Here is a 17167-nt window from a genome sequence, read left to right as displayed (position 1 = left end):
TCACATAATGGAATACTATGCAGCTGAATAAAAATAATGAGGAAGATCTCTATGAACTGATGTGGAATGATTTTCAGTTTATATTATTAAGTAAAAAAAGTGAAGTGCAAGATTATACCACCTTTTGTATAAGAAAGAGGGAAAAAGAAGAAAACATACGCAAATCTCTTCTTCTTCTTCTTCTTCTTCTTTTTTTTTTGAGACGGAGTCTTGCTGTCACCCAGGCTGGAGTGCAGTGGTACGATCTGGGCTCACTGCAAGCTCCGCCTCCCGGGTTCACGCCATTCTCCTGCCTCAGCCTCCTGAGTAGCTGGGACTACAGGCACCAGCCACCACGCCCGGCTAATTTTTGTATTTTCAGTAGAGACAGGGTTTCACCGTGTTAGCCAGGATGGTCTCAATCTCCTGACCTCGTGATCCGCCTGCCTCGGCCTCCCAAAGTGCTGGGATTACAGGCGTGAGCCACCGTGCCTGGCCAAATCTCTTCTTTAGTGCAAAAAGAAGCACAGGAAGGACGAACCAAGATTAATGAGAGTAGATTCTACAGGACATGAGTGGGCATGGGTAGAGGAGGGAGGAAATGAGAGGGATAACACTGTGATGTCCCTTTTTGTAGAGTTCTGACTTTTGGGACAATACTAATGTTTCGTATATTTTTAAAAGAAGAAAATCAGCAAGAAATGGGGAGACCACATAATTACATACAAACAAAACCAAATAAAATTGTATTTCAAATGAATAACGTAATTACACTGACAATGCAGAAAAATAATTAACCCATGGTACTTTTGAAAACATTCTTTGCAATGTAGACTAATACATACTATATATCAGGCTAAAGAGAAAAAACCTTTATACACATTTTAGAGTACAGTTTTAGTCTTCATTTTTGCAAAGGCATGATTTAGCAGTTCTGAAATTACTAGGTATTCTATGATTTAACAAATAATTAGGTTGTGGATAATGGGAGTCACGTTTTTCACTGTGCTTCAAAGGAAGTTACAAATGTGGAACCAAGAAGGATAGAATGACCTTGTAGTGGTGGATTAGAATGGGAGATACTGATAAGAGCTCATTGTTTGATAGATTAAATAGATACAGGTATGAATAAGTATACAGAAATACATGTGTATTTATAGAAATATATTCATATGTGTCTAAATACCTACATCTCAAAAATAAATAGTGGTGGCAGGGGGCATAAGCACATCTAATGCTCAGGTCTTGGTTTCTAAATCCATTTAAGAAGCTAGGGCATTTGTCCAGTTTAGAAGGAAAGGGTTTGTGGCGGGGACCAGAGGCTTCTTGGAAGATGGCCAAAAATTCCAGAACTAGTGCACGGAAAGTAAAAGATGAGTCTGAGATCTTGTTGAGTCAGAAAGTAAAAAATGTTCAAAGAAAGATTGGCACATAACAAAATAGCATAGGGAAAAAATAAAAGAAACAGGAACTAGCTTAAAGTGGGGACTCCTGCTGGCTAAAACAAGGATAATTTGAGCATCCAAATAAATAATTGTAGAAAAGGATTACAAATAAGAATCTATGAGCCCACAGTGATATAATTAAACAAATAAGTGGTAGAGAAAGGAAAGCTTACAGTCAAAGGCCAGCTGCTAAATGTATGAAGAATGATGGAATTGGAAAATTGCAATTTGGAAACCATCATAATAGATTCAGTGGACAGTCATCAATGTATGCTAAAATTATGGTTGAAGAGTTCAAGGAGTAAGAAAATATTTCATAGTCTCAAAGTATCTCCCCACAAGATACTTATTAATTACAAAGGGGAAAATAGTAACATTAGCGTAGAAAAACCTGGCAGCTGGCAATGTAATAAATGATCAAAGTTAACATCACGAGTATTGAGATAAGCAGCTTGTGCTTCCTGATATGGTGCACTGAGAACAGAGCATTTTTATGGTATTCCTGTTAAGTTCATAACCTGATATAATTATGAAGGAACAGCAGACAAACATGAATTGGGGAATAGTTTACAAAATAGCGCTCTATTTTTAAAAAATGCCAGTGCCACGAAACACAAAGACTCAAGAACTATTCCAGATTAAAAGAAACTGGAGACATAAATAATGAATACAATGCACGATCTTGAATTTTATTTTCTTATAAAGGACATTATTGGGCTGGGCGTGGTGGCTCATGCCTGTAATCCCGGCACTTTGGGAGGCCAATTGAGCCCTGGAATTTAAGAACAGCCTGGGTGACATAGTGAGACCTTATCTCTACCAAACATTAAAAAAATTAGCTGGGCATGATGGTACCTTGTAGTCCCAGCTACTTGGGAGGCTGAGGTGGGAGGATTGCTTGAGCCCAGGAGGTTGAGGCAGTAGTGAGCTGTGTTCACACCACTACACTCCAGTCTGGGTGATACAGCAAGATCCTGTCTCAAATAAGTGAATAAGTGAATGAAGAAATGAATGAATGATGTTATTGGAACAATTGGAAAAATCTTGATAAGGTCTATAGATTAGATGATAGTATTCTATCTATACTAACTTCCTGATTGTGATAATTGTACTGTGGTTATATAGGAGAATATCTTTGATTTTAGAAAACACACTCTGAAGTATTAAAATTGAATCATATCTCTACTTGCAAATGTTCAGGAAGAGTTAGGTGTGTGTTTATGTAGATATACACACACATATATACTTTAACTTTTCTATATATTTTTAACTTTTCTATATTTTTCTAACTTTTATATACACACACATACAGTAATCCCTCCTTGTCCCCCAGGGATATGTTCCAAGACCCCCCAGTGGATACCTGTAACAAAGAATAGTACTGAATCCTATATATACTATGCATGAATTTCTTTTTTAAAATAATTATTAAAAATTTTTTTCTAATAGCTCACAGGTGCTACTAAATATGCACAATTTCTTTTTCCTTCTTCACAATTTCATGGATAAGAGATAAGTTCATTACACAGATCTTAGCAACCTCAGCATACATTTTTTTCTTTCCTGATTATGTCAAGAGCTTTCACCTTTTCATGAAAAGGAAGCACTTTATGGCTTCTCTTTTGCATATCCAAATTGCCAGCATCACTACTTTTGTGCTATGAGTCCATTATTAAGTAAAATAAGGGTGGCTTGAATACAAGCACTGTGAGACCATGACAGCTGATCTGATAATGGAGAGGGCTATGAAGTGACTAACTGGCAGGTAGCGTCTACAGTGGGGATATGCTGGACAAAGGGATGACTCACATCCTGGGAGGGATGGCACAAGATTTCATCACGCTCTTCATAATAGCAGTGTGCAATTTAAAACTTACGAATTGTTTATTTCTGGAATTTTCTATGTAATATTTTCAGATCTTGGTGGGCCGAGGTTGATCTTGGGTAAGTGAAGGTGTGGAAAGCAAAACCTCAGATAAGGGAGACTACTGTATACATATATATGTATACAGTACATGTATTCTTTCCTGAGAAGGAAGAGAGAACTGTTTTTGTAACTTTTATTTAATCTGAAATTATGTCCAAAAAATTTTAAAATACCCCTTAAAATAATGCAGACTTAAAACAAATAAGTGGTAGAGAAAGGAAAGCTTACAAAGGCCAGCTGCTAAATGTATGAAGAATGATGGAATTGGAAAATTGCAATTTGGAAACCATCATAATAGATTCAGTGGACAGTCATCAATGTATGCTAAAATTATGGTTGAAGAGTTCAAGGAGTAAGAAAATATTTCATAGTCTCAAAGTATCCGCACTACACACCCACTAGAATAGCTTAAATCAAAAAGATAGGCCAGGTGTGGGGGCTCATGCCTGTAATCCCAGCACTTTGGGAGGCTCAAGCAGGCAAATCGCTTGAGCCTGGGAGTTTGAGACCAGCTTGGACAGCATGGTGAAACCCCATCTGATATATTTTGGCTGTGTCCCTACCCAAATCTCATCTTGATTTGTAACTCCCACAATTCTCACTTGTTGTGGAAGGAACCAGGTGGGAGGTAATTGAATTATGGGGGTGGCTCTTTTCTGCACTGTTCTCCTGGTAGTGAATGAGTCTCACAAGATCTGATGGTTTTAAAATTGGGAGTTTCCCTACACAAGCTTCTTTTTGCCTGCTACCATCCACGTAAGACGTGACTTGCTCCTCTTTGCCTTCCACCATGATTGTGAGGCCTCGCCAGCCACTTGAAATTGTGAGTCCAATTAAACCTCTTTCCTTTGTAAATTGCCCAGTCTCTGGTATGTCTTTATCAGCAGCATGAAAACTGACTAATACAGTAAATAAAAAATACAAAAAAATACAAAGATTAGCCAGGGGTGGTGGCGTGTGCCTGTAGTCCCATGTACTTGGGAGGCTGAGATGAGAGAATCACCTTTTCCTGGAAGGTTGAGGCTGCAGTGAGCCCGTGATGGCACCACTGCACTCCAGCCTGGGTGACAGAATGAGATCTTGTCTCAAAAAAAAAAAAAAAGATAGACAATGCCAAGTATTAACAAGGATGTGGATAAACTGGAATCCTCATACATTACTGGTAGGGTTGTAAATTGGTACAACCACTTTGGAAAACAGTTTGTCAGATTCTAAAATAGTTACATATATTTACCATATGTCCCAGCAATTCTACTTCTCTATATCTAGCCAAGAGAAATGAAGACATATGTCCACCCAAAAATTTGTGTATGAATTTTTATCACAGCATTTAATAATAGCACAAAATTGGGAACATTTTACATGTCCATCAGTGAATGGGTAAATAAAATAAGGAATATTTATCCAATGGAGTACTACTCAGCAGTTAAAATGAAATTCTGATTCATGTAACTATGGATAAATCTCAAAAATATTATGGTAAGTGAAAAAAGCAAAGCACAGAAGACTATATATTATTTGATTCTATTTATTTGAAATAAGGAAAATAGATCAATGGTTGCCTGGAGCTAAAGGTGAGGATGGAGAGTAACTGCAAACAGGCATGAAAGAACTTTTTGGAGTAATAGGAGTCTTCTGACACTGGATTGTGCTGATGCTTGCACAACATAACATTAAAATTAGTGAATTTTATGGTATGTAAGTTATGCCTTAATATAGCTATTTTTTTATAAAGACACTATATAGCACCTGCAAAATGAGAAACAAATGGATTCTTCACTAAATGATGGTGGGACAACTGGCTACTATCCATATTAAAAAAAAAATTAGTTCCGTACCTCACACACCACACACAATTCCAACTGGTTTAAAGACCTAAGTTTTTTTTCTTAAGAGACAGGGTCTTGCTCTGTTGCTGAGGCTGGAGTGCAGTGCAGTAGGACAATCCTGGGCTCAAGGGATCCTCCTGTTTCAGCCTCCTGAGTAGCTGGGACTACAGGCATGCACCACTACTCCTGGATAATTTATTTTATTATGTGTAGAGACAGAGTCTCACTATGTTGCCCAGGCTAGTCTTGAACTCCTGGCCTCAAGAAATCCTCATGCCTCAGACTTACAAAGAGCTGCGATTATAGACATGAGCCTCTGTGCCCAGCCCTAACGATCTAAGTCCTTTTTTTTTCTTTTTTTTTTTTTGAGACAGGGTCTTGCTCTGGTACCCAGGCTGGAATGCAGTGGCAGGAACACAGCTCACTTGCTGCCTCGACCTTCTAGGCTCAAATGATCCTACTGCCTCAGGCCCCCAAGTAGCTGGGACAACAGATGTGTGCCACCATGCCTAATTTTTTCATTTTGTGTAGAGGCAGAGTCTCACCATGTTGCCCAGGCTGGTCTTAAACACGTGGGCTTGAGTGATCTTTCCCCCTCAGCCTTGCAAAGTGTGGGGATTACAGGCATGAACTGCTGCACCCAGCCCTGTGCCCATTTTAAAATCAGATTGTACAGTTTTTTCCTTATTGTAGCAGCTACTTATATAACCTGGATGCTAATCTTCTATTAGTTATAAATTCTGCAAATATTTATAAGTCCTTAAACTTTATTTTAGTGTCATTTGTTATACATGAGTTTCCAACTTTAAAGTTGTGGGAAAAATCACTTGAGCCTAGAATGTTGAGGCTGCAGTGAGCTGTGATTGTGCCACTGCACTCCAGCCTGAATGACAGAGCCAGACCCTGTCTCAAAAAAGAAAAAACGAGGGGGAGGGGCATGGGGAACAACATAGGAATATGCAGTTTGCTAATGTGGAGATTGTAAAAGTTAATACATGTATGAGAAGAAGCTCTGTGTCACTAGTAAGCATAAGAATGCAACTTAGAATAATGATGTGGCAGAAATTCACAGCCATCAGATTGGCAAAAATTAAGGTATGGTATTAGCACTTATCGGGGTAACCAGCCCCCAATATTTCAACGTAGGTTTTTTTCTATTTTCCCTAAGTGTTGGCCAGTCTGAGAAATAAAGGGAAAGAGTACAAAAAAGAGAAATTTTAAATCTGGGTGTCCAGGGAAGACATCACATGTCGGCAGGTTCCGTGATGCCCCCTGAGCCACAAAACCAGCAAGTTTTTATCATGGATTTCAAAAGGGGAGGGGTGTACGAATAGGGTGTGGGTCACAGAGATCACATGCTTCAAGGGCAATAAAATATCACAAGGCAAATGGGGGCAGAGCGAGATCACAGGACCAGAATGAAATTAGAATTGCTGATGAAGTTTCATGTCCCACTGGGCACGCATTATCATTGATAACATCTTATCAGGAGACCGGGTTTGAGAGCAGACAACTGGTCTGACTAAAATTTACTAGGCAAGAATTTCCTAATCCTAATAAGCCTGGGGGCGCTACAGGAAACCGGGGCTTTTTTCATCCCTTATCTACAACCGTATAAGAGAGACACTCCCAGAGCGGCCATTTTAGAGACCTACCCCTGGGAATGCATTCTCTTTCTCAGGGCTGTTCCTTCCTGAGAAAAAGAATTCAGCCATATTTCTCCTATTCGCTTTTGTAAGAAGAGAAATATGACTCTGTTCTGTCCGGCCCCGCAGGCAGTCAGGCCCAATAGTTATTTCCCTTGTTCCCTGAAAATCACAGCCATCCTGTTCCTTTTGGATGCCCAGATTTCATATTGTTCAAACACACATGCTCTACAAAAATTTGTGCAGATAACGCAATCATCACAGGATCCTGAGGTGACATACATCCTCAGTTTACAAAGATGACGGGATTAAGAAATTAAAGACAGGCATAGGAAATTATAAGAGTATGGATTGGGGAAGTGATAAATGTCCATGAAATCTTCACAATTTATGTTCAGAGATTGCAGCAAAGACAGGCATAAGAAATTATAAAAGTATTAATTTGGGGAACTAATAAATGTCCATGAAATCTTCACAATCCACGTTCTTCTGCCATGGCTTCAGCTGGTCCCTCTGTTCAGGATCCCTGACTTCCCACAACAAGCACTGATGATGACTCTCATAATTGTAATTGGATGTAAATTGGCACAACCACTTTTAAGTACAATGTGGCATTATTTAGTTACATTCATATCTACAATTTGGCAATGTCATATCTAGATATAATCCTAAGAAAAATACAAGAAGATACGTACGTCTGTAATCCTAGCTACTCAGGAGGCTCAGGCAGGAGAATCGCTTGAACCCAGGGGGCAGAGGTTGCAGTGCTGAGATTGTGAGAGTGCTGAGATTGTGCCATTGCACTCCAGCCTGGGTGACAGAGCGAGACTCCATCTCAAAAAAAAAAAAAAAAAAAAAATGAAGAAGGAGAAGGAGAAGAATAAGGAGAAGAAGATATGTACAAGGATGTTTACTGCAGCAATGTTCATGATAGCAGAAAAATTATTTTTCAAAATTGTTTTGGCTATTCTGGATCCTGACATCATTTGGGCCTCTGCCTCCCTGTGGCAGGAGGAAAACAAAGTAATAGTGGTGGGAAAGGAAGGTGTGCTGGAAAATGCCGCTGGCAATTCAGTGAACTTCAGGTGGGAACATTTCAAAGTGTAGATTTGGAGGAAGTAAGGGTTTAGGGTATGAAAGTTTTGTGAACTAGTAAAACTTTCATATGGATTAGCATTAATCAGAAAATTGGACTAGATATTCCCCAGGCCCCCTTCAGACCCGAATATTCTGTGGTTCTTACATATTTAAGCTTTACCAAGTGACTTTGCATACTCTAAGTAACTATGTAACAAACTCAAGAAGTAGAATAGTGGATTCACGTTATCTCATTTAACTTCTGGAGGAGTGCTTCATGCAAAGAATAATATAAACTGGTGGGGAGTAGTTAGTGTTCTTATCTCATACCCAGATCTTCATAGAAGTAATTCTGATACCTACTTTTTCTAATTCCTAGAGACAGAGTAATGTAGTAGTTAAAAACTTGGACTCTGGAGTCAAACTGCATTGTTTTAAACCTGGCTTCTCTACTTGCTAGCTTCATAACCTTGGCAAGTTACTTATCCTCTCTGTAAACTGGGAATAATAAATAACAGTAGTTATCTCCTAGGTCTTAAGGATTAAGAATGAACTTAAGTAAAGCACTAAAAACAACATCAATAATGAAAACAATGTAAATCACATAGTACGGACTGGTAAGTGTTAATTATTATTAACAGAATGGCTTCAGTCCTAAGAGGAACAAATGACTCTTGGTGCTTTCAAAAAGGTGAGAGGCCAAGTTATCTTTAAGCTTTTCAAAAGGAAGGAGGAATTTTTTTTCCTTTTTTATTAATTTTTTTTTTTGCACACAAAACAATAAACATTTTCTAAAAATACATACAAACAAAAAGATGCGTATCAAACATATTAGGAAGGTTGCACATGGGAAGTCGGGGAATAGAAATGGGGGGTGGGAATTAAAATAAATGAGAGAGGGACTTTATATGGATCAGTGATAATAACTCAATCCTCTATTTGACAAAGAAGGAGAAGGAAGAGGATGAAAAAGAAAGTGGGATAAAGGATCAGAAAGGGAGGAAAATAGAAAAAATTAGAGTATGACTCCAGGGTAGACCTGTTTTGTTGTCACTGGGTTGGTTGGTTGGTTTGTCTGTTGTATTTTTCATGTTTCGCCATGTTGGCCAGGCTGGTCTCGAACTCCTAGCCCAAAGTGATCAACCCGCCTCGGCCCCCCAGAGTGCCAGGACCACAGGCGTGAGCCACCACGTCCAGCCCCCACATTGCTTCTGGCCTCCATGGTAGACCTCCCAGACGGGGCGGTCGGGGAGAGGTGCTCCCCACATCCCAGACGGGGCGGCCGGGCAGAGGCGCTCCTCACTTCCCAGACGGGGCAGCCAGGCAGAGACACTCCTCACTTCTTCCCAGACGGGGCGGCCGGGCAGAGGTGCTCCTCACTTCTTCCCAGACAGGGCGGCTGGGCAGAGGTGCTCCTCATTTCTTCCCAGACGGGGCGGGCGGGCAGAGGCGCTCCTCACTTCCCAGACGGGGCGACCGGGTAGACGCGTTGCTCATTTCTTCCCAGACGGGGCGGCCGGGCAGAGCGCTCCTCACTTCCCAGACGGGGCGGCCGGGCAGAGGCGCTCCTAACTACTTCCCAGACGGGGCGGCCGGGCAGAGGCGCTCCTCACTTCCCAGACGGGCGGCCGGGCAGAGGCGCTCCTCACTCCCAGACGAGGGGCCGGGCAGAGGCGCTCCTCACCTCCCAGACGATGGGTGGCCGGGCAGAGGCGCTCCTCACCTCCCAGACGATGGGTGGCCGGGCAGAGGCGCTCCTCACCTCCCAGACGATGGGTGGCCGGGCAGAGGCGCTCCTCACTTCCCAGACGATGGGTGGCCGGGCAGAGGCGCCCCTCACTTCCCAGACGGGGCGGCCGGGCAGAGGCGCTCCACAATTCCCAGACGATGGGTGGCCGGGCAGAGGCGCTCCTCACCTCCGAGACGATGGGTGGCCGGGCAGAGGCGCTCCTCACTTCCCAGACAATGGGTAGCTGGGCAGAGGCGCTCCTCATTTCCCAGACGGGGCAGCCGGGCAGAGGCGCTCCTCACTTCCCAGACGGGGCGGCCGGGCAGAGGCGCTCCTCACTTCTTCCCAGACGGGGCGGCAGGGCCAAGGCGCTCCTCACTTCCCAGACGATGGGTGGCCGGGCAGAGGCGCTCCTCACTTCCCAGACGATGGGTGGCCGGGCAGAGGCGCTCCTCACCTCCCAGACGATGGGTGGTCGGGCAGAAGTGCTCCTCACTTCCCAGACGGGGCGGCCGGGCAGAGGGGCGGCCGAGCAGAGACGCTCCCCACCTCCCAGACGGGGTGGCGGCCGGGCAGGGGCTGCAATCCCAGCACCCTGGTAGGCCAAGGCAGGCAGCTGGGAGGCCGAGGCTGCCGAGAGCCAAGACCACGCCACCGCACTCCAGCCCGGGCAACACTGAGCACCGAGTGAGCGAGACTCTGTCTGCAGTCCCAGCACCTTGGGAGGCCGAGGCGGGCAGAGTACTCGGGGTCAGGAGCTGGAGACCAGCGTGGCCAACATGGCGAAACTCTTTTTTTTTGAGATGGAGTCTCGCTCTGTTGCCCAGGATGGAGTCCGGTGGCATGATGTTGGCTCACTGCAACCTCTGCCTCCTGGGTTCAAGCGATTCTCCTGCCTCAGCCCCCCGAGTAGCTGGGACTACAGGCACGTGCCACCACACCCGGCTAATTTTGTGTATTTTTAGTAGAGACGGGGTTTCACCGTGTTAGCCAGGATGATCTCGATATCCTGACCTCGTGATCCACCCACCTTGGTCTCCCAAAGTGCTGGGATTATGGGCGTGAGCCACCGCGCCTGGCCAGGAGGAATTTTTTTTTTTAAGAAACCTTTTTCTCCCTACCACCTTTCATTTGCTAGCTTTCCCTCTGAATTCAGAAGTTCTTAACTGGAAGGTGTAGAAGCCTCTGCCTTAGGTGTAGGTGCCTCTGCCTTAGCTGAGGCAATGTATTTCCTTACTACAATGTTTATGACCTGTCATCATCACCAACTGCTGCACTTCTTTCAGGTTGGACGGCAATTAGAAGCTGAGCAGGCCTACAAGTACATGATCAAGGTATGACACAGATGCCTCTGTCATTTGCCTGCCCCATTTTGAGGGTGGGAAATTAGGAGGGAGGTACTGGCTTAATTCAGGACTTTCATAATGTGAATATTTTTCTAGAGGCTTTTCTTACCATCTTTGCCATTATCGTGGGGCTGCTGGGTTTGTAATAACAACCTACATATTACCATAGGTGATCTTTCTTCCAACTCTTTAGAGAGAATATATAATAGTTAACAGAAAGATAGCCTGGGAGTCAGTCAACCTGAATTATGATTCTGGTTTTGCCATTAACTTACTGTGTTAATAATATTGTGGGCTTCCTTTTCCTCTTGTAATATGTAGTGGTTGGTCTAGTCTAGGGATCAGCAAACATTTTCTGTAAAGGGCAAAATAGGAAATTTTGGGGGATTTGTAGGCCAAACAGTCTGTTGCAACTACTAAACTCTGCACTTGTAGTACAAAAGCAGCTATAGATAATACATAAGTGAATGGCTGTGTTCCAGTACAATTTTACTTACAAAAAAAACATGTAGTGGCCAGGCACGGTGGCTCATGCGTGTAATCCCAGCACTTTGGGAGGCTGAGGTGGGTAGATCACAAGGTCAGGAGATGGAGACCATCCTGGCTAACACGGTGAAACCCCGTCTCTACTAAAAATACAAAAAAAATTAGCCGAGCGTCTTGGTGGGAGCCTGTGGTCCCAGCTACTCTGGAGGCTGAGGCTCTGTCTCAAAAACAAACAAACAAACAAACAAAAACAGGCGGTGAGCTGGATTGGCTCATGAACAACCCCTGGTCTGTTCTATCAGTTACATATACATATATATTTTGAGACAGAGTCTTGCACTGTTGCCCAGGCTGGAGTGCAGTAGCATGATCTCAGCTCACTGCAACCTCCACCTCCTGATTCAAGCGATTCTTGTGCCTCAGCCTCCCAAGTAGCTGGGATTACAGGTATGTGCTACCATGCCCAGCTAAATTTTTTTTTTTTTTGAGAGGGAGTCTCGCTCTGTCTCCCAGGCTGGAGTCCAGTGGCGCAATCTCCATTTACTGCAAGCTCCGCCTCCCGGGTTCAGGCCATTCTCCTGCCTCAGCCTCCTGAGTAGCTGGGACTACAGGTGCCTGCCACTGCACCCAGCTAATTTTTTGTATTTTTAGTAGATGGGGTTTCACCATGTTAGCCAGGGATGGTCTTGATCTCCTGACCTTGTGATCCCCCCTCCTCGGCCTTCCAAAGTACTGGGATTATAAGCGTGAGCCACCACGCCTGGCCAAATTTTTGTATTTTTCATAGAGACAGGGTTTTGCTATGTTGGCCAGGCTGGTCTCAAACTCCTGGTCTCAAGTGATCCGCCCACTTCAGCCTCCCAAACTGTTGGAATTACAGGTGGAAGCCACCATGCCTGGCCTGTTCTAATAGTTATGAATTGCAAGTAACTTGACTTGAAAGACAGTGGTTTAAACAAATTAGTTTTTTCTCATCTAATGAAAAGTCCAGGGCTCGTACCGCAGCTCCACAATGTCATCAAGGACCCAAAATCTATCTTTGTGCTCCACCAATTGTAGCATGCAGTTTCTATCCCTCATAGTTGCAAGACAGCCAGCATAGCTTACTATCATATCCATGTTTCAGGCAAGATAAAGAACAATAAGGGGAAAAGGAAAAAGGGGCCATGCTACTTCACTTCCCTTTAAAGGACTTTCCCTAAATAAAGGGCTTCTCCAGGTGTCCTACCCAATGACTTTAGTTTACATTTCATCGGGCCACAGTTGGTCATGACTACCTCTAGCTGCATGGGGAGCAGGAAAATGTGGCTTTTTAGCTGATTGCATTGCTGCCTTGAAAAGAAATTAAGATTTTATTAGTAAGAAAAAATAGGTATTCCGTAGGCTCCTAGATGTCTCTACTACATATCTAGATTCTAAAACTAAAACCAGATCTAATATAAGCCTATGATTTCTGTCTCTGATTCCCTGATATCACTTGCCAGATGGGAATACTATGCATTAGCCAAGAGATGCTGGTAATAATGTGAACACTTTTTAAAAATAAAAAAAGTAAACTTTAATGAAGTTATCTTACAAAAAAATGTACAAATCATGACCGTGCATAGTGCTTGATCAATTTTCACAAAGTAAACATATCCACGTAACCAGGACAAGGTTCTAAGGTCTTCTACTGGAGTTTTCACGAAGTAGGGAATATAGGAAGAGCCAATTCCATCCCAGGGAACTATGTTCTTTAGCTGTAGCCCCACAAAAGAGGGGTCTTCAAAGCCACATAAAATATATCACGTATGACATATATCTTTCCCTTTCTTCCTCTTTCATGTAGCTGAAATTGAAAGATGAGGCTCTGCTTGCAGAGATCCACACACTACAGGAAACAGTTGGCTTTGGAAATCCATCTTTCTGATACCCCTCCAGCTGAAGAATTTTCTGTATGGGACTCTGAGTTCCTTTCCTTCCCAGAGAGTTTTACCATATGAAGCCTGGAGCTGGAGAACGAAAGAATCTTAACTATAAACAGAGACCCATTCATTTATTTCCATTGGCTGTATTACTGGTTGACGAGAAACTGGGTCACAATAAAAAATGGAGATATGAAACTCAAAATTCATCAGTGTGGTTCTGGAGTTAACGTATACTGAGTTATATGTAGGTATTTAGTTACATAAATAACTACAGTGTACTTGCTATAATAATTATATGGCATATAGATACATATAATAAAATTAAAGTATAGTGGGGTGATTATTAGGGTTTCTGATGAAAGCTTATTGGATCACTCCTGGAGGAAGTCAGGTGCTAAGGTCTCTGGACAGCTTCAGTTAACTGAAATACAGGAATTAAGGCGTCATTTTCAAAGGTGGCCCTGGAGGAAGACTGCTATGCTGGGTCACTGTATTAGGGCAAAGAGCATGTTAGCCCTTTGGAACTAACAGTAAACGAAAAAGCTGAACAGAGAGGTCTTTGCTGAACGTGGAGCTATTGACACCTTCTCACCAAACACAGGCATCTTCATGGATCTAAAACCACTAGGGCTCCAAGGAGACACCGTTACCCTCATCACCGAGCCCATATGCTAGGGCTACAGATGAAAAAAAAAAAATCATACTTCACCTCTGCCCTGGATCACAGCACGGCAAAAGCAGGAATAACCCATCCCCCCTTTTTTTTTAAGGTGTGACTGCCTCGATAGGGGTGGGACGACAACAGGAGGAAAGGTGAGAGGTAAATTAATTTTAGTTAACGAGAAGGATAAAGTAAACTCTAGTCGCTTACAATCCTTCTCCTAGTCTCGGCCCTGACACCACCTCCTCTGTGAAGTCTTCCTCAGCAAGCACTAGGTTTGCCTTCTCTGCTTGCTGTCCTTGCACTGAGTACTACTGATCGCCGTAGTTTCTCTGCTGTCACCTCACGGTCTCCCCAGCGGACTGTGGAGCTCCACCAGGAAAGAACAGCGCCCTTTAGTATTTGCGTTCTCAGCGTTGCGCCTCGGCACCAACGCTTGCAAGATGGCTGGCTCTTGTAGCACTTCTCTGGGCGCGCCTTGGATTCGCGTAAAACTTCTGACTCCAGCAGGGACTCACAAGCCTGAGAGGGATCGCACCGCCACTCCCACAAGACATCACGAGAAACGCCTCTTTTGCAGCAGTTTAAGGTACGTTAAGGGTCACCGTGTTGCATTGTGGGAAGTATAGGGCGGCAAGCGGAAGAGGCGTGGCGAGCGGATCATCCGCTTCCGGAGTCGAGGTTTTCGGGCTTGGACAGCTTGGCGCTGCGGCCTGCAGCTTCTTTCTGTGTTTGTCCTCTTCCCTGCCAAGGCCATAGAGCTGGTGCGTGCGGGTAGCGGGGCGCTCCGAGGAGCCGCACGCCGGCGGCACCATGGTGCACCTCAGTGAGTCATCGGGCCCCCGCGAGACGTTCCGGGCAGTCACGGGGCTCGGGAGTTCGGGGCCGGGTGGGGAGTCCAGGCGCGATGGAGGCAACCCGAACCTGAAGCAGCCACACTGCCTTACATTTGATCCTTCTCAGTTTTTTCCCCACTTAATCACCGCTGAAAAATTTCCACCCCATTGAAGCAGCTAAGGCTCCGACAAGGTCACAGAGCCTAGTGAATGGCAAGCCCATGCGGAGAGGGTTTGGGTATGAGGAGGAGATCATTGCTGGGTGGAGTGGCCAAGAGGGGTTTCACAAAGAAGAATAGCATCTAAACTGGATTGACAGGAATGGATTGGAAGTGAGACATTTCAGTGGGAAAAGGGAATTGTGCCGTCTGTGTCATTTTGTCCTTTTTGTGCTGTTTTTTGTGTCCTAACCAGCTGCTTTTCTACAGCTACTCTCCTCTGCAAGGCCTATCGTGGGGGCCACTTAACCATCCGCCTTGCCCTGGGTGGCTGCACCAACCGGCCCTTCTACCGCATTGTGGCTGCTCACAACAAGTGTCCCAGGGATGGCCGTTTCGTAGAGCAGCTGGGCTCCTATGATCCATTGCCCAACAGTCATGGAGAAAAACTCGTTGCCCTCAACCTAGACAGAATCCGTCATTGGATTGGCTGCGGGGCCCATCTCTCTAAGCCTATGGAAAAGCTTCTGGGTAACTCAGCTCTGGTCTTACTTTATTGAGGAGATTTTAAACTGAAGTCAGCTCCAGGACAGTAGGTGTAAGAATGATTTTCGGCTGGGCACGGTGGCTCACGCCTGTAATCTCAGCGCTTTGGGAGGCCGAGGCGGGCGGATCACCTGCGGTCAAGAGTTTGAGACCAGAGTGGCCAACATGGTGAAACCCTGTCTCTACTAAAAATAAAAAAAAATTAGCTGGGCGTGGTGGCACGCACCTGTAGTCTCAGCTACTGGGGAGGCTGAGGCAGGAGAATCGCGAAGATTGCGTCACTGCACTCCAGTCTGGGCAACAGAGGGAGATTCCATCTCAAAGAAAAAAAAAAAAGAATTATTTTCATTCCCTCTAGGCTGTTCGGGACTGAAGTGGGAGCTGAAGTTGTGATCTAAGTGGCATTTTGAATCTGGAGGCCCCTTTTGTGGACTCCTTTGTAAGACTTTGGGTGACTGGTATTTTATGCTAAAAATGGGAATAGTATGTTTTGAATGGCCATCTGTCAGTTTACGTTTTTTAAAGTAAGGGGAATATTGTTAGGGAAGTAGACATCCACTGTCTCCTTGCAGGGGAGAAGTAGTACAGAGTTTGGCAAGTGAGGAGCATGGTTTGCATCCATGCACTGGGTCAGATCTCAGACCTCAGTTCTGTGAGACAGTTCCTAGGGAAGCATTGGCTTATACTGTGTTATAATAAGTGAAAAATCTGTTACTTTTAGGTCTTGCTGGCTTTTTCCCTCTGCATCCTATGATGATCACAAATGCTGAGAGACTGCGAAGGAAACGGGCACGTGAAGTCCTGTTAGCTTCTCAGAAAACAGATGCGGAAGCTACAGATACAGAGGCTACAGAAACATAAATGAGCTGACTTTAGTGAGCATAGCAGTGGGAACAAGGTCAAGGTCCTCTTGAAACACTCTGCAGAGATCTTAATTTTGTTAGATTTGGAGTTCAATAAATGGAGTATCCTGAGTTGCCCTTGTCCTTCTGGCCTGGCCTGCACAGGGCCCAGGGAGAGATCTGTTCTTGTGTGACTTAGAGCTGGGTGTGGGTACTGATTAGCTTTTTTGGACTTTGTCTTGGGATAGACAGTGGCTATGGGAGGATTGGACTTTTGAGTTGGGCTCTGGGTCTCTTGGACAACTTTACAATTTACTGGCTTCCAAGACTTCCTGCTTCAAAACCCCCAGCCAGACTATTCATGGCCCATTCAAATCTTCATGTTCATCTTATTGATTTTGGAATTGGAGGTTTATATTGTCTTGCTTAATGCAGATTCTTTTTTTTTTTTTTTTTTTTTTTTTGAGATGGAGTCCTGCTCTGTTGCCAGGCTGGAGTGCGGTGGTGCAATCTCAGCTCACTGCAATCTCTACCTCCTGGGTTCAAGTGATTCTCCTGCCTCAGCCTCCTGAGTAGCTGGGGAGCTACAGGCGTGCACCACCACACCCAGCTAATTTTTTTTTTTTTTTTTGAGAGGAGTCTCGCTCTGTCGCCCAGGCTTGAGTGCAGTGGTGCGATCTCGGCTCACTGCAAGCTCCGTCTCCTGCGTTCATGCCATTCTCCTGCCTCAGCCTCCCGAGTAGTCCCAGGAGT

The 17167-nt window shown here is 44.3% G+C and overlaps 2 protein-coding genes and 2 long non-coding RNA genes across 4 annotated transcripts in view; 2 read left to right on the top strand and 2 right to left on the bottom strand.

Moving 5' to 3' along the window:
* Positions 1-13573, top strand: part of CFAP70 (cilia and flagella associated protein 70) — a 99419-nt gene extending 85846 nt beyond the window's left edge. The window contains exons 26-27 of the mRNA XM_030798480.1: positions 10919-10966; positions 13293-13573. Of these exons, the coding sequence (XP_030654340.1) occupies positions 10919-10966; positions 13293-13373 (129 nt within the window). The 3' untranslated portion in view covers positions 13374-13573. The remainder of the gene's footprint in view (positions 1-10918; positions 10967-13292) is intronic.
* Positions 1-17167, bottom strand: part of LOC105739005 — a 31099-nt gene that overhangs the window by 12131 nt on the left and 1801 nt on the right. The window lies entirely within an intron of this gene.
* LOC105739006 lies at positions 12998-14598 on the bottom strand. The gene is made up of 2 exons (XR_001114856.2): positions 14243-14598; positions 12998-13455 (listed from the first exon to the last, which is right to left on the bottom strand). It is a non-coding gene; the product is annotated as an uncharacterized LOC105739006 (long non-coding RNA).
* On the top strand, positions 14644-16546 carry MRPS16 (mitochondrial ribosomal protein S16). Its single transcript, XM_003271244.2, has 3 exons — positions 14644-14858; positions 15297-15557; positions 16294-16546. The coding sequence occupies exons 1-3, from the start codon at positions 14846-14848 to the stop codon at positions 16431-16433; spliced, it is 414 nt and encodes a 137-aa protein (XP_003271292.1). The 5' UTR covers positions 14644-14845; the 3' UTR covers positions 16434-16546.

This window comes from Nomascus leucogenys, chromosome 18, assembly GCF_006542625.1.
Source record: "Nomascus leucogenys isolate Asia chromosome 18, Asia_NLE_v1, whole genome shotgun sequence".
Taxonomy (NCBI): Eukaryota; Metazoa; Chordata; class Mammalia; order Primates; family Hylobatidae; genus Nomascus; species Nomascus leucogenys.
This window is presented reverse-complemented; position numbering and strand designations above follow the sequence as displayed.